Source organism: Diaphorina citri, unplaced genomic scaffold, assembly GCF_000475195.1.
Source record: "Diaphorina citri unplaced genomic scaffold, Diaci psyllid genome assembly version 1.1 scaffold364, whole genome shotgun sequence".
NCBI lineage: Eukaryota > Metazoa > Arthropoda > Insecta > Hemiptera > Psyllidae > Diaphorina > Diaphorina citri.
Genome location: NW_007377799.1, coordinates 64,031 through 91,017, shown reverse-complemented (window position 1 = coordinate 91,017; position 26,987 = coordinate 64,031). Strand labels below are relative to the sequence as shown.

The window sequence follows — 26,987 nt, the reverse complement described above, 5'->3', positions numbered from 1 at the left end:
CCCCTAATGCTTTTGGCCCCCCCCTGTGTGTGTTTCTGTGCTGCTTTAGGTGATCAAAGCCCCCTACACCAAACTTTACACCATTCTCAAAACCCAGGCAGACCAGTTTAGCTCGAGCGACTCTCAAACCATTGAAGAGGTAAACCTCTTTACCTTTTCTCCCTTGTTGTCTGTGTCATAGCATCCCCAACCTGGAATCTGTTGTCTTTGTCATAGCACCCCCCTGAATCTGTTGTCTCATAGCATCCCCTCAAATCTTCTTGTCTTTATCATAGCATCCCCCTGAATTGTTGTCTTTCTTACAGCATCCGCAACCCCGAATCTGTTTGTTGTCTTTGTCTTAGCATTCCCTTAAACCTTCTTGTCTTAGCATCCCCTTAAATCTTCTTGTCTTTGTTATAGCATCCCCCAAACCCCTGACTCTGTTGTACTGGTCATAGCATCCCCCAACCCGAATATGTTGTCTTTGTCCTAACATACCCCTATTCTATCTCGTTCTCTTCTTTCCTATAGCATACCCCCGATCTTCATCTCTTCCTCTATCTCTATGGCTTGTTTCCTATCGCTTGCATCACCAAATCTGTTGTCTTTGTCGTAGCATACCTCTAATATTTTCCTCGCTCTCTCCTTTCTTTCTTTCTTTGTTCTTATAGCATAACTCCGATCTGTAAATCTTCCTTTCATACTTAAAGCATAACCCGATCTCTTTCTCTATGCCTATGCCTTATCACTTGTCCTGTGTCGTAGCATACCCTTCACCACCATCAACTAGCCCTTAGAGTTTAGTGAAAACAACTAGGTTAGATTGTTTTAGAGAACTAGTGAGTTTGTGGCTTGAGTTTTATCCCCCTGAATGTTACAATGCCTCTAGGGCTCTAGATGTTTCTTGCTTGCTAAATTCCTCCTGCGCTAAATACTCCTACTAGAGTTTAAGTTGAGTTGGTTTTCCTTTAACCTTAGCGTTTAGTTGGTTTGCTACGTGTTGCATACCTTCCCTCACAATCACTTTGACTCTGCCGAAAATCGAACCCGGAACCTCCGGCGTGAAAGCCTATTGCACTATACCTTCGGCCACGTATTTCAAGTTCATTTATGGACTCTTGCTTTTTTCTCGATCTTTTATTGTGTTAACCATACTTAATTAAATGCTTGTCACAAATGATTATCCCCACTTTTGTCCTCCCCTCTACACTTAATTAAATTTTATGTTTTGACTTGGACTCTAAAGATCAACCTAAATTTGTAGAAGCTTGACCCAACTTTTAGGACTGTTTGTCCCTAAAGCTAAGCCGCTTAGAGGAATATTTATGTAAGAAATTGCTTTTTTTAAATACAAACCAGTTCATTTATTTTTTTTTAAAGGAAATTTTATTTTAAGTTCATTTTGTGGACTCTTACCTCTCCGGTCTATCACTCTCCGCCCTGTCCATATAGTATCGAATGAAAGCCCGTTCTGCATCCTCTCTCTCAGTGTTAGATATGGTGCCTCCTCCATTCAATGTGGTCACGTTGGGTAGACGCGCGATCAGCAACTGTCGCCTTTCGTGTTCCGTGTACTCTCGGGGCAACTGAAATTCAAATCCATTGTTTTTTTTTTTTAAGAGGTTTGACAGAGGGAACTGTAACTGCTATGGTCTTATCGTCCCGAAATCGAAGAGAGAAGGAAGACAGGATAGGAAAAAGCCAGCCGTTCCGAGAACGAACATTATCCCATCAGGATAAAATCCGCCCCGGGCGGAAATCGAACCCGCGGCCTAGCGCTTACAAGGCAGACGCACTACCAACTAAGCTAACTAGGCTGGCTTACACAATCACACTGATATGTTTGTACTGTGATGTATAATAGCTATATACCCTCCCTCACAATCACACTTACGGATGATGATGTATAAAGATCTTTGCAGCGACGTATACTTACATTCCGTATACCAGTGACGTTACACCTCCATTAAAAATGTGAAGTTTAGGTTTAGGACTGCTAAATCAATCAGACTGGTCCCACTTGGGCAGTTATTGTTGTAGAGAACGATCTTCCAAATTCCTATTCAATAACTAGACAGCTCTACATCTTTTTAGCCCAGCCCCTTCCGCTTAAATCCTTCCAATTATTCGCCCTAAAGTCCGCTGTTAGGTCCTTCCATTAGAATGAGGTACAATAAAAACTACTTCTCTACTACCAGAAGGCTAATTTCTGGATTTACTACTAAAGGATTTATGCTGCTTGAATTACACCCAGGTCCAAGTTTCAGTTATTCACCCTTGATGGGAATTCCTAATGGTCGTGGAATAACGAGGTTTTCAAAAACAAGGTTTTCCTATGTATATAATCATAATAACCACCCCCTGTAGAAGTGTTTCAAAGCTATTCTTCTAAGCACAAAGGCCTGCGTATATCCAAATTACTACTCAACGCTAACACACATTAATTCAAACTTTTATTTTTATTATAGGAAATAAAATTCAATTTTAATTATTCAAACAATTTGAACGTCACAAATTTGTGATATTTTGGCCTTTGAACTTAGTACAGTAGTATTTGTTGTTGTAACTTTAGATTCTAGAAATCTAGAACGATATGAAACGTCCCGCACTTCCTGGACTAAGAATTCTCTTTCCTCCAACTCTTTTCCTAGTGACAGCTCTTTTCCTATGTCTATATTTTCCTTATTAAAATTTTCTAGTGACTTTCTGTTCTCTTTTTTCCTTTTGTGTATTGTCCTAATGATTTTTTTCTTTTCCTTAGGCTATTTTCCTCTCTTTATTCCTTTGTACCCTTATTTTCTCAGTAAATTTCTCTTTCTCTTTTTCTCTTTCCTAAATAACTTCTTCTTTTCCTATGTCTACATTCTTAGCCTCTTCCTTTGCACTCATTTGTTTGTTTGTCTGATCGTAGATTTTTCGGAACCCCTCTTCCCCCGTTCCCTCATATTGAGTTTGTCTCTCTGTTGTTTCTTTAGAATGTTTAGATGGAACCCTAGTGTGTGTTCTTGTGTGTTTATTTTCATTTCTAGTGTACAAAGCTACAACGTGTTATTTCTGGATTGCCTGACATTTATAACTAATTGTATCTATTTACTTTACAGGATATGTACGTATGTAATTACTTAAATTACTATGTTTATTGTTTATCATTTTATGTACCTTCTTTTTCAGCTTTTTATTCGGGAACAGATCAACTTATTAATAGGTTGACACAACTAAAAAAATCCTCCCAAAAACCATTTTTTTGGCTTTATGGTTTTCTGAACAAAATTTGCACCACCACTTTCGTGTTCCTGGTAAAAAGACCTTTAATTCGATATATAGGTCGACCAGGTTTGGATAAGTCCTTCTATGGGGACAGACAGACAGACAGACCGACCGACTGACAGACACCGAAGCGAATACAATAGTCCGTCCCTTATACCTTTTTATTATTACTATTGTAATAATAAAGGAAGGACGGACTAAAAATGATCAAAAAAGAAAATAAGAACTTATATCTTTTATATGTTCTTTATTTTCCTTTTTGAATGAAGGATTTGAAAAGCTTTGTTTGAATAGCCATAAAGATTCTCTCAATTGAACTTTATCTCTCCACCTTGACTTTGGTCTTCCTCGTTTTCTCTTCCTCCCACGTCCAGTTTCTCCATCCTCTTACCCAGGTACCTCTCTCCTCTCCTCTCCTCTCCACGTACCCAAACCATTGTTGTATTTTAATGTATGTTTGTTTGTATACTTGTGCTTAACAGAAAAGCACCAAATATATAAATGAATAAATAAATCAATTCAATATTCTCTGTGACATCTCAGCCTGCCCTCTTGGAGTATTCTCCAAGTAATGTAAACTATTCATAATATGATTAATATGGAACTAGTAGTAATTATAATATGAAATTCTTCACATACGAGTATTATTATTAATAAGCACGCGTGCTCTACCAAGTGCGACATTTTTATACCAAGTTGTGCAACGTTTACTAACGTTTCTTACTCAGCTTTTCCTTCTGATTCAAATGAGATCAAGACCCACTTTTCTGATTTTTTAAGATCGAAATCCAATGTCAGAAACATTGTTGCGCAACGTTTTGACATGTTTCATGCTCAGCTTTACCTTCTGGTGTAAATGACATAAAAACCCACTCTCAGAATTATTGTGCAACGTTAAGAATGATCAAGTTTGATCAATGGAAACTTGATTTAAGTCTGAGAAAATTCAATAGTCTCTAGTTAGTGTTCGCTAGATTTCAGTCACATGTTTACTGATAAAGATGACTTACATGACGTCTACAAAAACAATATTATGGTCTTATTGACACTCATAGCAACCATTATAAATACAGAGATAAAGGAACAAGAGAACATCTTTGTCACAGCTTTCCATTGATGCAACATTGAGATTTGCATTGCATACACATTAAACTGCTATAATGGCGCAATGGAGATATTAAAGCTAAAAAATAAAAGATACACGTCATAATGGAGGAAATTAAAGCAAAGAGAAAAAAAAATATTAATTTATCAATGGAAATATTTTCCACCTATTCTTCTGTCAAAGCCTATGACATGGTTTAATGGTTTACAGACAACTGGAATGTGGATCAGTTGTTTCGTACATGCTTCATTGATATTTGGTTCAGGTTAGATCAATGACGTACTTATGACGTGCGCTATGACCAACTAAAACTAAATCAACCTCTATCTTGACAATTTAATGTCTGAATTTTCATTCAACCATCCCCCTCCCCCTCTTTTGAGGCAAACATACTTTTTTTATGAGGTTTGATTGAGGGAAGTGCAACAATGGAGGTCTTATCGTTCCGAAATCAACGAGAGAAAGGTAGGTTTTCCAAGAACGTATTTAATCTGTTCAGGACAAAGTCCCCCTCCCCGGGCGGGAACCGAATTCACAACCTAGCGATCAACGCTTACAAGTAGACGCTCCACCTTCCAAGCTAATTAGGCTTGTGTAATGAACTTTCTTTCATTCCACCAAACTACTTTGATCTTCTTAACTTTATTTGGGTTCCACTCGGTGTCGATCAAATTCAGTTGAATGTAATATTTCAGCTTGGCTGGAAACTTACCGAGTGCGACATTTTTATACCAAGTTGTGCAACGTTTACTAACGTTTCTTACTCAGCTTTTCCTTCTGATTCAAATGAGATCAAGACCCACTTTTCTGATTTTTTAAGATCGAAATCCAATGTCAGAAACATTGTTGCGCAACGTTTTGACATGTTTCATGCTCAGCTTTACCTTCTGGTGTAAATGACATAAAAACCCCACTCTCAGAATTATTGTGCAACGTTAAGAATGATCAAGTTTGATCAATGGAAACTTGATTTAAGTCTGAGAAAATTCAATAGTCTCTAGTTAGTGTTCGCTAGATTTCAGTCACATGTTTACTGATAAAGATGACTTACATGACGTCTACAAAAACAATATTATGGTCTTATTGACACTCATAGCAACCATTATAAATACAGAGATAAAGGAACAAGAGAACATCTTTGTTTCACAGCTTTCCATTGATGCAACATTGAGATTTTAACTCTTTCATTCATTGAAAAAAGTATGACGTCTCTAAAAACGTCGATTTTACAAAGCGACACAGTAAAAAATAAACTTCGCTGTAGTCAAAATATACAGTCCATGCTTAACCTAACCTTATGTATTCTATCAATATACATTCGATATTGCTAAAAGTTGTCTGTACAAGAACTGAATACCCATAAATACCAATGTAGTTTGCCAGTAAAGAGTAAACTTCGCTCTAGTAAATACCCTAATGTGTTTTGCAAATGTACAGTCGATTTTGCTAAAAGTTGCCTGTACAAGTACTAAATACCCATGTACTCTGCCAATATAAGAGTCGGCGTAAACTTTACCTATGCTAAAGTTTTGCCTACGGCAAAGTTGAATCTCGAGCGACCTTGAGCGGAAGAATGTGTACGTGTTTTTACTCTGGTATGTCACTAATAGAACTTTGCTGAATGCTTATCTTTGCATTCAGTCCTTTCATTTTGTCACGTGACTGCTTCAAATTCTGTCTTCAAGATGCTCATGAACTGATGAGTGGTTTATTTGGACTAGGAATGTTTTCAGACATATTGTGTCTAGATGATGATCAGTTGATTTGAGAGCTAATAATTGATGTCTTTAGACAAATTCTATCTTAGGTTGATTGGTTGAATGGTTTATTTGGAAGCTTATTGATTTATTCATAAAAATTCTGTATCTCAAGATGAACTGATGAGTGGTTTGTTTGGACTATTGATGTCTTCAGACAAGTTTTGTCTTAGAGATGGACGGTTGGTTTGGAAATCAATTGAATTCCTTTCTTAGTTTTAATAAGACCAAAATTACACTTGGTAAAACTTTAAACTATTAAAAAGTAAAAAAAAAAAAACTCTTGAATTCAAGTTTTACAGATTTCATATTATATTGTATCTATACGCGTATTTCGGGTGTTACCCCATTCTCAAGATGATATTTAATAAAAAAAAAATAAATAAATAAATATCAATCTTGAGAATGGGGTAACACTCGAAATACGCGTATAGATAAAATATATGAAATCTGTAAAATATCAATCTTGAGAATGGGGTAACACTCGAAATACGCGTATAGATAAAATATATGAAATCTGTAAACTTGAAGTCAAGAGTTTTTTTTTTTTTTTTTAATCCTTTTTTTAGTTTGAGGAAAAGCTGCGTGAAAACCGTGAGAATCTGAGGGTTGGGTCTTCACATAGAACTATTGTATCCTGACTGAGACTGAGTCATCCATGAAACATTGGAAAATATCCAACATAGCGAGGTTACTCTTGTTATACGCAGTCACCTATCAAGCAGGTCCATGTTCAATTGCTGTTTTCAAAGAGAATCAAGGAGCGCGGTAGCGCGTAGCCCCGCCTGCTGTTTTCAAAGAATCATACCGCTCCGCCCCGCCATGTCAAGAAAGTTTGACCGTAGATTATATGCCCTTAAACCAATTAAAAAAAAAAGTTAATTTAAGTGTCACAAAGTGTGAAATATTAATATGTATTTTGTATCACCACTTTTAATTTTGGATTATTCTAACAAAACTATTTTCTCTCGTCAAGGTACATTTCAAAAGGTCTCAGTTGAAATCATGGTCACAAGTAGCTTTGCAAGGGTCTTTGATATTATTTTATTTGTTTGTTCGTTCTTTTGATAAGATGTTGGTTGGTCTGAACACGAGGGATTTACCAACTCGGGATCGACATGAAACGAGGATTTCCCTATACTTAATAGCCAGGTCAACCTCGGATTGAACTCACTCCTGAGACAATCCACGGTGGTAAAACTCGACCTAAGTGCCTCTTTCGCAATCAATTCCCATGTGACGTTTTTCAATCGTTTGCAACACAAGTATGGAATACAATGAAACGTACACATAACGAAATGATACTCATATGCAACGCAATTTGAGAGCATATGACCTGCAATGATTTAACACTTCTGTCAGACAAGATGAAGTGTAAATGGGACACTCCAAGTTTAGCAGAGTTTACCTAGACATAGGTGATACAATACAAAACATAAACAAATTATGTATCTATGTACATAGAACATATGTATGTACAATTGTACATAAACATACATAAACGTATTGGAAGTGACATTCCAAATGGACCATTGCCAGAAACATTTCATTTCATATTGTTTTGTCTAAGCGTCTCACGATTTTTAGTTTATCTTGATTTTCCGTTTTGTTTGGAATACACTTTAGATCTTTACCTACCTACCTACCTTTCTTTTACGTATTTTGTAATCGCGTTTTTTCGCGCGAAATTTAAAACATATGTGCCCCGGTGCGCGGTGGAGGGTTCTACCATCCCTATCCTTACACGAAGCTTCACAAAGTCACCGAAGTCTTCAATAATGTGTTGCCAGAGTTGAATATATGTATTATGCTACCCTGAAGAACATCTTTCACATGTTAACCTGAACAACATTGCCGAATAATATGATATTTTAACATGGTTTCCATCATTTATTTCATACAGAACTATTTTCCTATTGTACAGAGGGCACATGTACATATAGCCATGGGCCATACTGTCAGAGGTACATGGTATTTTTTATATTTTGATTCCATAGCTAAATACGAGTATATGTACTTTAATTCCATATATCTATAGCTAGAAATTACTATGTTTGTATTTTCATAGATATTCATTAATATATTACTATGCGTTTCCAGTGGAAGGAATGTGTGTTTAATCGCCCGTAATGCACGACCTTAACACCCAGAGCATAAAATGTTCCAAGCAGTGGCACAACCAAACACAGAATAATACTGTAAATACCATACATACGTACGTAACTTATACGGTACACCTATGTTCGTATGTACTTGATACTGTACGTGACATACCAGTATATCGTACGTAGTTTTATTTGATTTTGAGTAGGGAAACGCAATTGTGCATTGCATACACATTAAACTGCTATAATGGCGCAATGGAGATATTAAAGCTAAAAAATAAAAGATACACGTCATAATGGAGGAAATAAAAGCAAAGAGAAAAAAAAAATATTAATTTATCAATGGAAATATTTTCCACCTATTCTTCTGTCAAAGCCTAATGATTTAATGGTTTACAGACAATTGGAATGTGGATCAGTTGTTTCGTACATGCTTCATTGATATTTGGCTCAGGTTTGATCAATGACGTACTTATGACGTGCGCTGTGACCAACTGAATCAACCTCTATCTTGACAATTTAATGTCTGCATTTTCATTCAACCATCCCCCTCCCCCTCTTTTGAGGCAAACATACTGTTTTTATGAGGTTTGATAGAGGGAAGTGCAACAATGGAGGTCTTATCGTTCTGAAATCGACGAGAGAAAGGTAGGTTTTCCAAGAACGTATTTTATCTGTTCAGGTCAAAATCCCCCTCCCCGGGCGGGAACCGAATTCACAACCTAGCGACCAACGCTTACAAGTAGACGCTCTACCTTCCAAGCTAATTAGGCTCGTGTAATGAACTTTCTTTCATTCCACCAAACTACTTTGATCTTCTTAACTTTATTTGAGTCCGCAGTCGGTGTCGATCAAATTCAGTTGAATGTAATATTCCAGCAAGGCTGGAAACTTACCGAGTGCGACATTTTTATACCATCTCCGAACAAGATGGACTCATACAAGAATACACCGAACGTTTAAACCAAGTCAACCAGGAGTTACAAGTCGCCAAACAAACACACAAGCAACTCATACGGCAGTTATCGCACGCTTCAGGTACCCTCAAAAGAGCCAGTGTTATTGTCTGTGGCTTGACAGGGCTGGTTTTGTCTCAGTTTTACGTCCTCCAGCGAGACTGTCTCAGTATACTAAGATGTACATAATATTAAATTCAAGAACACGATAAACTCAAATTGAATTGAATTGAGGTACATACCAAGTACTTCGTATAATAGTCTCAGTAAGTACTCTTTCAAGAATCTGGGATTGATCTTGTTACTTGTTCTCCTGAGATGAAGGAATTAGAGGATCAAGATAGAGCAATACCTATGCTAGCAACAAGGCAAATTCTCGCCCAGGCTAATTTCTCGTCAGTATGAAAGTATACGTCGATACGGTTGCTTCGTGAAATTGTGAGAAGTTCTTTATTAGTTTTGAATCATATTGTTATCAGTTGAAACATAATTACCTTTTTTTGACGTGTATACACACTCCGTGCATAAAATTTTCCCCGATTTTTTTTTTTCTCCGTTCCTTTTTGTCTAAATTGCATAATTATACCTATTGTTCCGTCGATTATTTCTGCGAAGGTGTGTGTGGTGATTTCTTCTTTGTACGTCGCAAATTTGACGAAAGAATAAAATAATTTAATTTTTAACAATATTTTTTTGCCTTATTTCTACCGGCTCGGTTGCTGTTTTCTGTAATTTTGTAATTTTCAATTTGTTGTGAAGTTCAATATTTCTAGCGAATTTTTGTACTTTTTGTACAAGAGTACAAGTATAGACATTATTGCGAAAAGAAAATGATAAAATAAAAAGACTTTACCTATGCTAAAGTTTTGCCTACGGCAAAGTTGAATCTCGAGCGACCTTGAGCGGAAGAATGTGTACGTGTTTTTACTCTGGTGTGCCACTAATAGAACTTTGCTGAATGCTTATCTTTGCATTCAGTCCTTTCATTTTGTCACGTGATTCCTTCAGATTCTGTGTTCAAGATGAACTCATGAACTGATGAGTGGTTTATTTGGACTAGGAATGTTTTCAGACATATTGTGTCTAGATGATGAACAGTTGATTTGAGAGCTTATTGATGTCTTTAGACAAATTCTATCTTAGGTTGAACGGTTTATTTGGAAGCTTATTGATTTATTCATAATTCTGTATCTTAAGAACTATTGATGTCTTCAGACAAGTTTTGTCTTAGAGATGGACGGTTGGTTTGGAAATCAATTGAATTCCTTTTTTAGTTTTAATAAGACCAAAATTACACTAACTTGGTAAAAATTTAAACTATTGAAAAAAAACTCTTGAATTTAAGTTTTACACATTTCATATATTGTACCTATACGCGTATTTCGGGTGTTACCCCATTCTCAAGATGATATTTAATAATAAATAAAAAAATAAATATCATCTCGAGAATGGGGTAACACTCGAAATACGCGTATAGATAAAATATATGAAATCTGTAAAACTTAACGTCAAGAGTTTTTTTTTTTTTTTAATCCTTTTTTAGTCTCAGGAAAAGCTGCGTGAAAACCGTGAGAATCTGAGGATTGGGTCTTCACATAGAACTATTGTATCCTCACTGAGTCATCCATGAAACATTGGAAAATATCCAACATAGCGAGGTTACTCTAGTTATACGCAGTCACCTATCAAGCAGGTCCATGTTCAATTGCTGTTTTCAAAGAGAATCAAGGAGCGCGGCAGCGCGTAGCCCCGCCTGCTGTTTTCAAAGAGAATCATAGCGCTCCGCCCCGCCATGTCAAGAAAGTTTGACCGTAGAATATATGCCCTTAAACTGTGTTTAATTGACCCTGTCTCTGCCTCAATAAGACTAAAAAGTCCCTTTGGGTCTTTAAATCCCGAGTTTCCAGTCTCATGTTGTAAGTTGCAAGGTTCTTTGAAAAGGCGTGTGGCGTGACCTGACTCTTGTAGGATTTGTGCTTGAGTCTCGAGTGATTTACATTGGGTGACAGCGACTACCGAAACTGCCTTAAACTTGGCCAAATAACCCCGAAACCTTGAATTTACACATCAAAGTGACTGGTGTTTTCAAAATTATTAGTGAGCAGGGAAGAAATAACAAAATCCAGTCTCCGGCGAAAGGAAACAGCAATGGATCGTCTCCAAATGCTCAAGTCTAAGTTTTTTAATTCTGAATTATCATCATTTATTCGTTATTTATCCTGATCTAAAGGCAAACGGTTGAACCATTGCCTTTGGAAAACGAAGAAAAACTCTTGGTGAAATAAATGAACATTACTTATGATACATAGATGTTTTTTTTCTAAATATGATACATAGATGTTTTTTTTCTAAAATAAAGAAAAAATATTCGTCAAGTAAAGACCAGCATTTCTGAAATAAAGAAACGTTTTCAAATAAAGACGATCCTTTGTGAAATAAAGACCTCTCTCAACTCAATGATCCTACGTGGACGGATAAGTAAGATTTTCAGTTTTGACTACAATTTTAAACCCGACTATGTGAAGTGTGCAAAATAATCAACTTTAAACACAACCAACCTTTCAGGATAACACAAACTTCAGGTTGTCTTCTATTGAACACATCTAACCAGTTCTTGTGAAAACCAACTTTTTTCTTCATTTGGAACCCTTAAAACGTACCCATGGGTTAAAAATAATCCTTCCTGGCCATACCGCAGGAATTTTACCTTCTTTTGTAAACCAAACCAAGAAGCAAAGTAATTTTTGAACCCCCAAATATAACTCTTCAATTGTGTTCATAATTTCAAATTTGAAATTATTTTTTTACTCTTCCAGATAATAAATCACGCTCAAGTCTAAAATAGCTTCCATCCAATCCCAGATCGATCTCTTCGGGGACATAATTCCCGACGATGGCGCAGTTCGCAACACCAAAGCCAGTCTGATCCATTTACTAGAAGAAGAATTGGTGTGTGCGCGACGTGAGTATGAAATGGCTCTACATGATGCACCACTAGGACTAGACGAACATGCACTATTGGGACATGCATCACAAATAGATGAACATGGAGTTGATATTCCAGAACGAGATGGAAACGAAACAACTGCTCCAGAAACAGAAAGCACAGAAGCTCGTGACAGAGATACAGAAATGTCACAAAGTGAAGAGAGTTCTGACCTAAGTGAAACCGGTACAAGCTCTACGCATTTACTAGAAGAAGAATTGGTGTGTGCGCGACGTGAGTATGAAATGGCTCTACATGATGCACCACTAGGACTAGACGAACATGCACCACTGGGACATGCATCACAAATAGATGAACATGGAGTTGATATTCCAGAACGAGATGGAAACGAAACAACCGCTCCAGAAACAGAAAGCACAGAAGCTCGTGACAGAGATACAGAAATGTTACAAAGTGAAGACAGTTCTGACCTAAGTGAAACCGGTACAAGCTCTACAGACAGTCTGCTGAAAATGATGGCCGCTCTTCAAACAGAACACTCTAGGGACAGATGGGGACACTCTCGGGACAGACCAAAAACAGAAGATAAGGAAGCTGAACTTGACACAAAAACTGAACCAATGGAAGCAAGAACCTCACAAGAACATGAAACAATCCAAAATGACGAAAAGCCCGAATCAATGGAACCAAGAACCCCACAAGAAGAACATAAAACAGTTGGAAGTGACAAAAAGCCCGACTTGATAGAAGCAAGAAGTGCACACAAGCCGAAGCCTCCACAAGACGAAGAACATGAAACAATCCAAAATGACGAAAAGCCCGAATCAATGGAACCAAGAACCCCACAAGAAGAACATAAAACAGTTGGAAGTGACAAAAGGCCCAACTTGATAGAAGCAAGAAGTGCACACAAGCCGAAGCCTCCACAAGACGAAGACAAAGACACAGACGAGGAAAAGTCGGGGAAAGACATTTGGAAGGAAATCATGGATGAGGTCTGTGACGATGAATTCAACACAGAAAACGAAGGACAATCCCAGAGAGACGTACACGTTTCAAAGGAAAGAATGGATGACGATGATGATGAGGCGTATATTAAAAGTCTCATTGAACACACTTGGGAGAAGCCTTTGGTAATCAAGCCTTCCGTAGACAACCCTGTGGTAAACAAGCCTTTGGCAGATAAGCCTTTGGTAGACAATCCTTCTATAGAGAAGCCTTCTAAACGAAGTCCTCCGTAAACAAGCCTTTGGCAGATAAGCCTTTGGTAGACAATCCTTCAATAGAGAAGCCTTCTAAACGAAGTCCTCCAGGCGGTGGCGTAGGTTCGGATACATACTATAGCATGCATTCGTCCCAGTGTCAACTAGAAAAGGTTTTGGCGGATGATCTGACGAGGAAAGTGAGCAGCCGAATTGAAAGTGGAGGCTATGAGAGAGATTCTTATGTGACGGCCCCAGGTAAAGTGGAAGAGGGAGGCGTAGGCTAGGGATAGTCCAAGGAATTCATAGAACAGATGTTTTTTCTTTGTTTAAAGTGGCAGGGTTCTCAAAATTGAGCCCTTCTACCCAACCACTGTTTTTGATATTTTACTATTTTAGGTTCCCAGATTTTGATAAACCTCGGGTAACTTACACACAACCCTGTCGTCATTATGAAGGAAAACTATGAGATAACCGGGATTAGCTCGAATCAATTTTATTTGTGATAGTCTGCAAACACTTTAAAGTCAAATCTTTGATTTATGATGCCCGAGATATTGTCTGCCCTTATAATGAGAGTAGAAAGTTAGAAAATTTCAAGATCGTATTTGCGGACGAAAATATAAGTTCGTACCAACTGCAACCGTCAGCTTTGCTTTAGGACTAGGGTGTCTGTAGACTCTCTAGGTTACTACTCATGTACTTATTCACCCCTATATCGTTTCTTTTCAAGAATTGAACATGTCCGAACTCAACGAAGCTCTCTCCGAACAAGATGGACTCATACAAGAATACACCGAACGTTTAAACCAAGTCAACCAGGAGTTACAAGTCGCCAAACAAACACACAAACAACTCATACGGCAGTTATCGCACGCCAAGAACGAACCAAGTCCGATGATCAATTCCATCTTGAAGGATATGCCGCCACTTGATGGGAAATCTCTCAATAGATATCTGGAGGAGTTGGAGTGGGAATCTTACAAGTATGAACCGCACACGGAAATCCCCGAAGACGTCGAATGTGATTCGGCAATGCTCGCGGAGAATGCTCGGAGGAAATACACCTTGTTTAACGAGTGTGTCTCCAAGGTTTATCCGCAGGTTGCGTTAGCCCCGCTCCAGTGGGAATGCAAGTCTGAATCAACGAGTCAAGCGTCAGCCCCAACATGCTGTCAGGAAGTCAAAGAGCAAATCCATGACATACACATGTACAACTGTGAACAGTTGGAAGAGTTCTACGTACGTCAACAAGCCTGTCTGGACAAACTGAAAGCCAAGTACGCGACCATGCTGGGAGAACTACAGGAGACGGTCCGGGACGCGATAGAGAAGAAGAACGCCAAGGTGCGTTACTGCAAGACGTTACAACACGTGATGGCGTTTACAGAGACGGAGGTCCTGGTGGTTGAGAACAACATAAGGCAACACTACACGGAGCTAATGTTGGCGAATAAGAGACTCGCCTTCTACCTGAGTCAACAGCGCACGCTATGTAGTGAAGCAAGCGACCTGATAGCGCAAAGCGAACGTGAGGTGGAGGAAGTGAAGAGCTTGCGCAAGGCGCTATGCGATGAGGAACACTATGCGCGCAACCTTCAACTGGAAACCGAATGTATCGAGTCCCTTCTGCGCCGCGCCCAAGACATCTATTGTGCGCTGTGCAGATCCATCGAACCCCTGGACGTTGACATTAAGCGACTAATGTACAACTTGGTGCGGCTCAAGAAGAATATTTGCCGCGAGAAGAAATGTATGAGGCGGCTGATGAAGAGACGTGTGCAGGATTTGAACAAGATGCAAAGCATGATGAGTGAGATACAGACTAAGCAGAACCCTTGGAAAGTTAATGTAGGTGAGATTGTAGAAGAAGTGGCGACCAAAGTGAAATATGAACAGATGGAAGAGATTTTAGAGGATGTGAAACCAATAGGGCGTGGACCATGTGAACCACTCATCCAGGACAATGACATGGCTACAGGGACAGACAGTGATGCTATGTCATTTGCAATATTGATTATTACTTAATACAAACAATATTTACCTGAAACTTAATAATCTAAACAATCTTGATTACTACTTGATACATTAATTTTCATGGTACAAATCCTCAAGTAATTCTTCTTTGTCTGAGGAGATTCCTTCTATTAGAGATAACAGTAAGAGATGGCCTCAAAAGGCAAACATTTGAATTATCGATATGGTTCACAAACAATATTGCCAATGCCAATGGCGTCAAGTTGTCATATTATGTATTTGAATTTCAATGTGTTAAATATATATTCCAACTTGTCTTGTCTTACTCTTTGCATTCAAACACCCTTGGCAACTACCTATAATCCCACCCAAACATCAATTTATACTCACAAATACATGATTATCTAGTTTCACTGTTTCTTAAATTTTGCTTGAAATATATACATATTATTACATACATACAATGTAATCTAACCTGATTGTGGTCAGAGATTTCATCGTAGAGGTTGGAAGGTCAGAGTTGCTATAGTCCTTCTTGTTGGTGTAGATTTCATAGAAGATACAGTATTTTCTTTGTCTTGATTGAATAATTTGTTGCTTGTCGAGATTTTGGTTAGATTTGAAGAGGCCTTAATGAAACTGAAGGGTGTCCCAATAAGAACGCAAGATTTGAAAGGGTCATAAGTTTTTTATGCGTTGTTTTATCTAGCCCAATCTTTGACAGATTGATTGTATCAAGTAATTCTTCTTTGTCTGAGGAGATTCCTTCTATTAGAGATAATAGTAAGAGATGGCCTCAAAAGGCAAACATTTGAATTATCGGTATGGTTCACAAACAATATTGCCAATGCCAATGGCGTCAAGTTATCATATTATGTATTTGAATTTATCAACTTGTCTTGTCTTACTCTTTGCATTCAAACACCCTTGGCAACTACCTATAATCCCACCCAAACATCAATTTATACTCACAAATACATGATTATCTAGTTTCACTGTTTCTTAAATTTTGCTTGAAATATATACATATTATTACATACATACAATGTAATCTAACCTGATTGTGGTCAGAGATTTAGAAAAGGTTTTGGCGGATGATCTGACGAGGAAAGTGAGCAGCCGAATTGAAAGTGGAGGCTATGAGAGAGATTCTTATGTGACGGCGCCAGGTAAAGTGGAAGAGGGAGGCGTAGGCTAGGGATTTGCACACGCGAGCCTCATTATACGTATGAGGCAATAAAGTGGTAGGATTACTCACAGTGGTAAATACACGCCTCTGACCCTCTGAATTTACGAGATGCAACGGTGCAAACATTTCTAATTTTATTCTTGAAGTCTGGTTTTTAAATCTTGCCTCTACTCTGGTGCAAATATTTTTATATCTTGCATCAGTTATATTTTTATATTTTTATATCTTGCATCACTGGTCACTCTTGTCCACAAATTCCTTATGCGGTAACGAATGACTCAGTCTGTCCGTCCATCCACTATATTCCACTACTCGTGTGTCCACTAAACATCCACTGACGTAACTATCATACCAGTTGATGTCACTGTTAATAACTTTGAGGTATGATGAACAAGTGAGAAGTATAATCGCACTTTGATTGTTAAGGTGCTTCCACACTATGGTCGATCAACGTTAGTCGCGTTGCCTCAAGCACGTCCACACTCTTAACGGTTTTGTAGCTTATATTGTGTCGTTGCGCTTCGATCGACTTTTGGTTGGTTTGTAAAAAACCCTTGAAAAAAAAAAAAAAAAAAAAAAAAAAAAAAAAAAAAAAAAACAAACAAATCATGACGGAAGGTTTATGGCGGAATTATTCTCAGGTGAAAGACTGAATTTGGTGGAACATTGCAGTAAAGAAATAAACTAAACAAGACTAATCAAAAACTAATCATATGCAAAAAGCCCAATCCGAGGCTTAGGTGTAGGGGCTAGACCGCCCTAAAGGATGAATTAAGCTTTTACGAATCTATGAAACTAAACAAGAGAACCCACAAAGAACCCTAGTCAATTATAAAATAAGGTAACTCCAGTCAAGCGAAGACCATGTCCAGAAATATGTATGATATTGTACTTAACCATTATCTCAAACTAAACAAAATTAATAAATAAGGTAAGCCATTAAACAAGAGATGCTATGAAACAGTAGTGGAAGATTCTGGGCAAATCATTATGAGATCAAAGTCAACATGCTCATATCAATAGCAATGATGTTATGATCATTACTGAAAGAAAAAAAAAAAAAAAAAACAAAAAGAAAAAAAAAAAAAACAAAAAAAAAAACAAACAATGACGGAAGGTTTATGGCGGAATTATTCTCAGGTGAAAGACTGCATTTGGTGGAACATTGCAGTAAACAAATAAACTAAACAAGACTAATCATAAACTAATCATACACAAAAAGAACAATCCGAGGCTTAGGTGTAGGGGCTAGACCGCCCTAAAGGATGAGTTAAGCTTCTACGAATCTACGAAATTAAACAAGATGTGCTATGAAACAGTAGTGGAAGATTCTGGGCAAAACATTATAAGGTCAAAGTCAACATGCCCATATCAATAGCAATGATGTTATGATCAATATCAATAGCAATGATGTTATGATCAATATCAATAGCAATGATGTTATGATCAATATCAATAGCAATGATGTTATGATCAATATCAATAGCAATGATTTTATGATCATTACTGAAAGATTTTGATGTAAACAGGATGCTAACACCCACACTGCATTAGAGAATGAAGAGAGTGTACTGAGTAAAGTTAACAACATGTTAGGTGCGGTGGACATTGGAGAAACACATTAGTTGATCAGAAACAAACTTATGTTCATATGGAATTTCATATCTATCAAACATTAATATAATGTCTTATGTCTAATAACTAATAAATAATATTGATTAATGTTTATTTGTACTGCTCGAATGTTTATTTGTACTAAAGAGTTAGAATGAAGAGAGTGTACTGAGTAAAGTTAACAACATGTTAGGTGCGGTGTACATTGGAGAAACACATTGGTTGATCAGAAACAAACTAATGTTCATATGGAATTTCATATCTATCAAGCATTAATATAATGTCTTATGTCTAATAACTAATAATATTGATTAATGTTTATTTGTACTGCTCGAATAGGACTAAAGAGTCAGAATGAAGAGAGTGTACTGAGTAAAGTTAACAACATGTTAGGTGCGGTGTACATTGGAGAAACACATTGGTTGATCAGAAACAAACTTATGTTCATATGGAATATGAAATTCCAAACATTAATATAATGTCTTATGTCTAATAACTAATAATATTGATTAATGTTTATTTGTACTGCTCGAATAGGACTAACCCCAGCAGTAGGTGGGTTAAATTCGTTCAGTCATTATTGTTTGCCAATTTATGTTCATTGTTTATTTGTACTAAAGAGTTCCTTTAACCCAGCAGTAGGTGGGTTAAATTCGTTCAGTCATTATTGTTTGCCAATTTATGTTCACATGATTGTTCATAAACTTGTTAAAAGATATACATTCCAGAGTCCATCAATAGAAATCCTTTTGCAAAAACGTTCAATTGTTTTACCACCACATCCAAAAACTCCAAGACCACTGAGAATTTCGCCCTAATTAATATCTTGATCCTCGTCCAACAGTTACAGATGAACTTGTTATTGATAATACAGACAGACACCGGATTTACATAAATTATCTCTCAGGTTACAAGGAAATATCAATGATGTTCTCAGGACACTACATGTAGTTCCTGTTTAGATTCAATGTGACAATGTTTTGTCCTTGTATGTCCTTTCGGTTCTGGTTTTGTATCCTGCTCAATGATTTTTTTTTTTAGCACACGCTCATGTTTTCTTACTGGACCACTCTGAGTTGAACTTATTTCTTGTACTTTGCTGAACACACTAGGAATTACTTCTTTTGACATTCCTCTTGAAATGGAACTTATGAAACTGGTATTTCTGGTCATATATTTTTAAATACTTCGGATTGAAGACTAGCTAACTCTGTGAATGTCCACTTTTGACAAAAGTCAGGTAGTACTCGTATATGAATTTTGACCTGGTCTAATCGGTATGTGCCTGTGGCTTTTATTACTGGTGTCTACTCTGAATTGAACTATTCGATCAAACCTCAATGTTGAATAGAAATAGACTGTACCTTGTTTAGAATGCCTAGGACGGCACAGGGAAGTCCTGAGTCCAGAAAATCCAGAGGAAAATATGACGTGAAAAGGAAAATATATGACGTGAAATCAACGCAGACAAGATTAAAGAAGAACCTGTTAGAATTCGAAATTTTCGTGTCAGTTAAATATATTTCCCATGTTGGAATTTTCCCATGTGGCAAAAATATTAATATGTATTACAAAAGAGTGTCTCCGTCTATTTTTAGAAAGATGTACTCATCCTTATAAGTGATTCTCGGTGAATTCACACAATATGAGTTAACAATTGTTATCTACTTATCAAATACACTTGATATACTCTCATTCTATCAATATCTACTAAAACTCATTGATGATATTGAAAATTACAACTAACTCACTCATGAGCTGATGAGTCACCCATTTTCAAGTGTTCCATTTTTAAGTGTCCCTAGATAGTTCAATGGGGAACATTAACAAATGAATAACATTTTTGGAATTAATATTGATAATTTGTACGACCTAATCTACTAAAATCCATTGCCAATCCTATATTTTACACTTCATTTTCCCATCTGTTGTTGATAGTACATTATCAACTTGATTCTATTAGGGAAAGATTAAAAATCTCCATATTGATAGGAAAATTAATTGATATTTCCAGTTTATCACTTGGAAACTCTCAGACATTATCATTTCAACACCGGCAGCTACTTATAGCAGTTATAGCATTGAGTTAACACGGCTTGTCTGTCTGAGTGATGTATTGCATGTGAGTCAGTACGAGTATGATGACTTGATGACGTTAGCAATTGTTATCTACTTATCAAATACACTTGATATACTCTCATTCTATCAATATCTACTAAAACTCATTGATGATATTGAAAATTATAATTAACTCACTCATGAGCTGATGAGTCACTCATTTTCAAGTGTTCCATTTTTAAGTGTCCCTAGATAGTTCAATGAGGAACATTAACAAATGAATAATATTTTTGGAATTAATATTGATAATTTGTACGACCTAATCTACTAAAATCCATTGCCAATCCTATATTTTACTCTTCATTTTCCCATCTGTTGTTGGTAGTACATTATCAACTTGATTCTATTAGGGAAATATTAAAAATCTCCATATTGATAGGAAAATTAATTGATATTTCCAGTTTTTCACATGGAAACTCTCAGACATTATCATTTCAACACCAACAACACCGGCAGCTACTTATAGCATTGAGTTAACACGGCTTGTCTGTCTGAGTGATGTATTGCATGTGAGTTAGTACGAGTATGATGACTTGATATGAATCATGAATGATATGAAAGATGTAAGATATGAATATGATGTAAATTCTTTAAATTATGACGTCGATGGACAGTTTTTCTTATTATGATAGATGATTCTTCTAAACTTTTTAATTCTTCTAATCTTATATCAGATATCACGTGCTACTCGTAATTCAGCAGACAAAGTAGCTTTGAGGGAATCCCACAGTAATTGTTGAACCAAGTTTTGCTACCTAATGTGGGCATGAGTCATGTTCTTGTCCATCAAACAATGTGCTCAGTGAATGAAGAATGGAGAGTTCTTCTACATTTCCAAGTATTCCCATTTAGATCTTATTCCTAGTACTTTCAGATGCTAATTTCTTTAGCAGACAATGTAGGTTTGGGAGAATCCCATTAGATGGTTTAACGCTGGATCTAGTTTTCTTTAATGTGTCTATGACTCATACTTCTGTCCATCATGAATAGTCTAAATTTTGTCACTTAAAATGAGATGATGTAGATGTCAAACAAAGTCTTACCAGCTTAGTCTGGCTGGAAGACTTTGAACTTTAAACAGGGGGTACACCAGCCTGAATTTCCCTTGCTCAAGAAATAGCAAGGATTGAGTGGGAAGAGCATCCACTCGTAAACTTTGTAGCCAAAACCAAATGTCAGCCCAAAGCAATGACCCTATATATGTAGTTAGAGGCTGACGAAAAATGCCGACCCCGTCTGAACACGGGAAAAGGCGATGAAAAAGAAGATGGATGAAGCCTTCTACATGCCTCGACAACATGGATTCACTTCTTCATCTCGTCGATTATGTGTGGACACAGCTTTACACATGATTTTGGTGTACAGTACTCGTTAGTACATTACTCATCACGTGGTATATAAGACTTGGTATGATTGAAGTAGTGTCTAATGAGATGTAACATTACACAATTTGCACACTGGGAGAATCCCATTAGATGGTTTAACGCTGGATCTAGTTTTCTTTAATGTGTCTATGACTCATACTTCTGTCCATCATGAATAGTCTGAATTTTGTTAATTAGAATGAGATGATGTAGATGTCATACAAAGTCTAGCCAGTCTAGGGGAAGTCCAGCTAGATGATTGACCCTCATGTTTACATGCCTCGACAACATGGATTCACTTCTTCATCTCGTCGATTATGTGTGGACACAGCTTTACACATGATTTTGGTGTACAGTACTCATTGGTACATTACTCATCACGTGGTAGATGAATTCAACACAGAAAACGAAGGACAATCCCAGAGAGACGTACACGTTTCAAAGGAAAGAATGGATGACGATGCTGATGATGATGATGCGTATATTAAAAGTCTCATTGAACACACTTGGGAGAAGCCTTTGGTAATCAAGCCTTTCGTAGACAACCCTGTGGTAAACAAGCCTTTGGCAGATAAGCCTTTGGTAGACAATCCTTCAATAGAGAAGCCTTCTAAACGAAGTCCTCTAGGCGGTGGCGTAGGTTCGGATACATACTATAGCATGCATTCGTCCCAGTGTCAACTAGAAAAGGTTGCTTTTTTCTATAGAGATCTGGATGTATCTTTTAAATCGTTGGACAATGGTTCTTCAGAGACAAGAATTAGTTTTTCTTTTAGATTATTTCTTAATTAAATTTGATGACATTGTAAATGAATTTGTGGTCATCCCATTAGAGTTAGAGGCACGCGTGTATTGGTATTTCATTTGTTTTGTCAATCAATTCTGGAGTTCTTAAAGTCTGGATGGATCTTTTAAATTGTTGGACAATGGTTTTCCAGAGACACAAATTCGTTTTTCAATTGATTTATTTCTTAATTAATTTAGTTGACTTACAAATATTTGGGGCCATCCCATTAGATGCACTGTGGGCATTCCATTTTTGTTTTGTCAATCAATACTTTCTGGATTTCTTAAGGTCTGGATGGATCTTTTTGCGGACAATTGCAGCTCAAGGTTTTTTTCCATTGAGATTATTTGTTGATATTTGCATGGATTTGGGGATATCCCAAACATTTTGTTTGTCTGGTCTGCCATTGTTTGTGGAGTTTTTAAAGTCTGTATGAATTTTGTCTGTCAATCTGCCATGTAAGACCTATTGCTTTTATGCCTAGTGTAGTTCTGGAGTTTTATGAATCTGAATGAATCTCTTGAATTCTGAGACTGTTTATATTAGTTCTTCTAAAGAAAAATAAGATGTTTGCTTTTCTTTCATGTCAATCTTCTTTATACCGAGTGCGACATTTTTATACCAAGTTGTGCAACGTTTACTAACGTTTCTTACTCAGCTTTTCCTTCTGATTCAAATGAGATCAAGCAAGACCCACTTTTCTGATTTTTTAAGATTGAAATCCAATGTCAGAAACATTGTTGCGCAAAGTTTTGACATGTTTCATGCTCAGCTTTACCTTCTGGTGTAAATGACATAAAAACCCCACTCTCAGAATTATTGTGCAACGTTAAGAATGATCAAGTTTGACTATCGCACGTCAAGAACGAACCAAGTCCGATGATCAATTCCATCTTGAAGGATATGCCGCCACTTGATGGGAAATCTCTCAATAGATATCTGGAGGAGTTGGAGTGGGAATCTTACAAGTATGAACCGCACACGGAAATCCCCGAAGACGTCGAATGTGATTCGGCAATGCTCGTGGAGAATGCTCGGAGGAAATACACCTTGTTTAACGAGTGTGTCTCCAAGGTTTATCCGCAGGTTGCGTTAGCCCCGCTCCAGTGGGAATGCAAGTCTGAATCAACGAGTCAAGCGTCAGCCCCAACGTGTTGTCAGGAAGTCAAAGAGCAAATCCATGACATACACATGTACAACTGTGAACAGTTGGAAGAGTTCTACGTACGTCAACAAGCCTGTCTGGACAAACTGAAAGCCAAGTACGCGACCATGCTGGGAGAACTACAGGAGACGGTCCGGGACGCGATAGAGAAGAAGAACGCCAAGGTGCGTTACTGCAAGACGTTACAACACGTGATGGCGTTTACAGAGACGGAGGTCCTGGTGGTTGAGAACAACATAAGGCAACACTACACGGAGCTAATGTTTCTCCGAACAAGATGGACTCATACAAGAATACACCGAACGTTTAAACCAAGTCAACCAGGAGTTACAAGTCGCCAAACAAACACACAAACAACTCATACGGCAGTTATCGCACGCCAAGAACGAACCAAGTCCGATGATCAATTCCATCTTGAAGGATATGCCGCCACTTGATGGGAAATCTCTCAATAGATATCTGGAGGAGTTGGAGTGGGAATCTTACAAGTATGAACCGCACACGGAAATCCCCGAAGACGTCGAATGTGATTCGGCAATGCTCGCGGAGAATGCTCGGAGGAAATACACCTTGTTTAACGAGTGTGTCTCCAAGGTTTATCCGCAGGTTGCGTTAGCCCCGCTCCAGTGGGAATGCAAGTCTGAATCAACGAGTCAAGCGTCAGCCCCAACATGCTGTCAGGAAGTCAAAGAGCAAATCCATGACATACACATGTACAACTGTGAACAGTTGGAAGAGTTCTACGTACGTCAACAAGCCTGTCTGGACAAACTGAAAGCCAAGTACGCGACCATGCTGGGAGAACTACAGGAGACGGTCCGGGACGCGATAGAGAAGAAGAACGCCAAGGTGCGTTACTGCAAGACGTTACAACACGTGATGGCGTTTACAGAGACGGAGGTCCTGGTGGTTGAGAACAACATAAGGCAACACTACACGGAGCTAATGTTGGCGAATAAGAGACTCGCCTTCTACCTGAGTCAACAGCGCGCGCTATGTAGTGAAGCAAGCGACCTGATAGCGCAAAGCGAACGTGAGGTGGAGGAAGTGAAGAGCTTGCGCAAGGCGCTATGCGATGAGGAACACTATGCGCGCAACCTTCAACTGGAAACCGAATGTATCGAGTCCCTTCTGCGCCGCGCCCAAGACATCTATTGTGCGCTGTGCAGATCCATCGAACCCCTGGACGTTGACATTAAGCGACTAATGTACAACTTGGTGCGGCTCAAGAAGAATATTTGCCGCGAGAAGAAATGTATGAGGCGGCTGATGAAGAGACGTGTGCAGGATTTGAACAAGATGCAAAGCATGATGAGTGAGATACAGACTAAGCAGAACCCTTGGAAAGTTAATGTAGGTGAGATTGTAGAAGAAGTGGCGACCAAAGTGAAATATGAACAGATGGAAGAGATTTTAGAGGATGTGAAACCAATAGGGCGTGGACCATGTGAACCACTCATCCAGGACAATGACATGGCTACAGGGACAGACAGTGATGCTATGTCATTTGCAATATTGATTATTACTTAATACAAACAATATTTACCTGAAACTTAATAATCTAAACAATCTTGATTACTACTTGATACATTAATTTTCATGGTACAAATCCTCAAGTAATTCTTCTTTGTCTGAGGAGATTCCTTCTATTAGAGATAACAGTAAGAGATGGCCTCAAAAGGCAAACATTTGAATTATCGATATGGTTCACAAACAATATTGCCAATGCCAATGGCGTCAAGTTGTCATATTATGTATTTGAATTTCAATGTGTTAAATATATATTCCAACTTGTCTTGTCTTACTCTTTGCATTCAAACACCCTTGGCAACTACCTATAATCCCACCCAAACATCAATTTACACTCGCAAATACATGATTATCTAGTTTCTTAAATTTTGCTTGAAATATATACATATTATTACATACATACAATGTAATCTAACCTGATTGTGGTCAGAGATAAGCTAATGTTGGCGAATAAGAGACTCGCCTTCTACCTGAGTCAACAGCGCACGCTATGTAGTGAAGCAAGCGACCTGATAGCGCAAAGCGAACGTGAGGTGGAGGAAGTGAAGAGCTTGCGCAAGGCGCTATGCGATGAGGAACACTATGCGCGCAACCTTCAACTGGAAACCGAATGTATCGAGTCCCTTCTGCGCCGCGCCCAAGACATCTATTGTGCGCTGTGCAGATCCATCGAACCCCTGGACGTTGACATTAAGCGACTAATGTACAACTTGGTGCGGCTCAAGAAGAATATTTGCCGCGAGAAGAAATGTATGAGGCGGCTGATGAAGAGACGTGTGCAGGATTTGAACAAGATGCAAAGCATGATGAGTGAGATACAGACTAAGCAGAACCCTTGGAAAGTTAATGTAGGTGAGATTGTAGAAGAAGTGGCGACCAAAGTGAAATATGAACAGATGGAAGAGATTTTAGAGGATGTGAAACCAATAGGGCGTGGACCATGTGAACCACTCATCCAGGACAATGACATGGCTACAGGGACAGACAGTGATGCTATGTCATTTGCAATATTGATTATTACTTAATACAAACAATATTTACCTGAAACTTAATAATCTAAACAATCTTGATTACTACTTGATACATTAATTTTCATGGTACAAATCCTCAAGTAATTTGTCAATCTTCTTTGACTATTCTTGTATAGGTTTTGCGGAGAGTACCCAAGGTATGTACTGGTAATTATTCTGTTTATTTCATCATCATGTGGTTTTACAAACATCTGATTGAATGAAGAACAAGTCTTGGTGATTCTTTAAATTATGACGTCGATGGACAGTTTTTCTTATTATGATAGATGATTCTTCTAAACTTTTTAATTCTTCTAATCTTATATCAGATATCACGTGCTACTCGTAATTCAGCAGACAAAGTAGCTTTGAGGGAATCCCACAGTAATTGTTGAACCAAGTTTTGCTACCTAATGTGGGCATGAGTCATGTTCTTGTCCATCAAACAATGTGCTCAGTGAATGAAGAATGGAGAGTTCTTCTACATTTCCAAGTATTCCCATTTAGATCTTATTCCTAGTACTTTCAGATGCTAATTTCTTTAGCAGACAATGTAGGTTTGGGAGAATCCCATTAGATGGTTTAACGCTGGATCTAGTTTTCTTTAATGTGTCTATGACTCATACTTCTGTCCATCATGAATAGTCTAAATTTTGTCACTTAAAATGAGATGATGTAGATGTCAAACAAAGTCTTGCCAGTCTAGGGGAAGTCCAGCTAGATGATTGACCCTCATGTTTACATGCCTCGACAACATGGATTCACTTCTTCATCTCGTCGATTATGTGTGGACACAGCTTTACACATGATTTTGGTGTACAGTACTCGTTAGTACATTACTCATCACGTGGTATATAAGACTTGGTATGATTGAAGTAGTGTCTAATGAAAAAATCTTCCCAAAAAAAAATA

At 37.8% G+C, this 26,987-nt stretch overlaps 2 protein-coding genes across 2 annotated transcripts in view; both read left to right on the top strand.

Moving 5' to 3' along the window:
• The window catches only part of LOC103508067 (TLD domain-containing protein 2-like), a 59,466-nt gene continuing 32,479 nt past the window's right edge, over positions 1-26,987 (top strand). Inside the window, exon 1 of the mRNA XM_026822783.1 lies at positions 1-139. The gene's annotated coding sequence lies outside the window, so the exon portion shown is untranslated. The remainder of the gene's footprint in view (positions 140-26,987) is intronic.
• Positions 10,710-25,339, top strand: LOC103508068. The gene is made up of 7 exons (XM_026822782.1): positions 10,710-11,343; positions 12,007-12,121; positions 12,380-12,910; positions 13,058-13,349; positions 13,424-13,579; positions 14,055-14,096; positions 23,813-25,339. Exons 1-7 carry the CDS (start codon positions 11,321-11,323, stop codon positions 25,063-25,065), a joined length of 2,412 nt encoding a protein of 803 aa, XP_026678583.1. The 5' UTR covers positions 10,710-11,320; the 3' UTR covers positions 25,066-25,339.

Bases quoted from the DNA above. Each gene is read 5' to 3' on its own strand.
- LOC103508068 (XM_026822782.1), top strand. From the start codon at position 11,321: ATGGATCGTCTCCAAATGCTCAA. The intron at 12,911-13,057 runs CATGAAACAATC...CAAGACGAAGAC, and splicing joins AGCCTCCACAAGACGAAGAA to AAAGACACAGACGAGGAAAA. The intron at 13,580-14,054 runs GTAAAGTGGAAG...TTTCTTTTCAAG, and splicing joins TTCTTATGTGACGGCCCCAG to AATTGAACATGTCCGAACTC.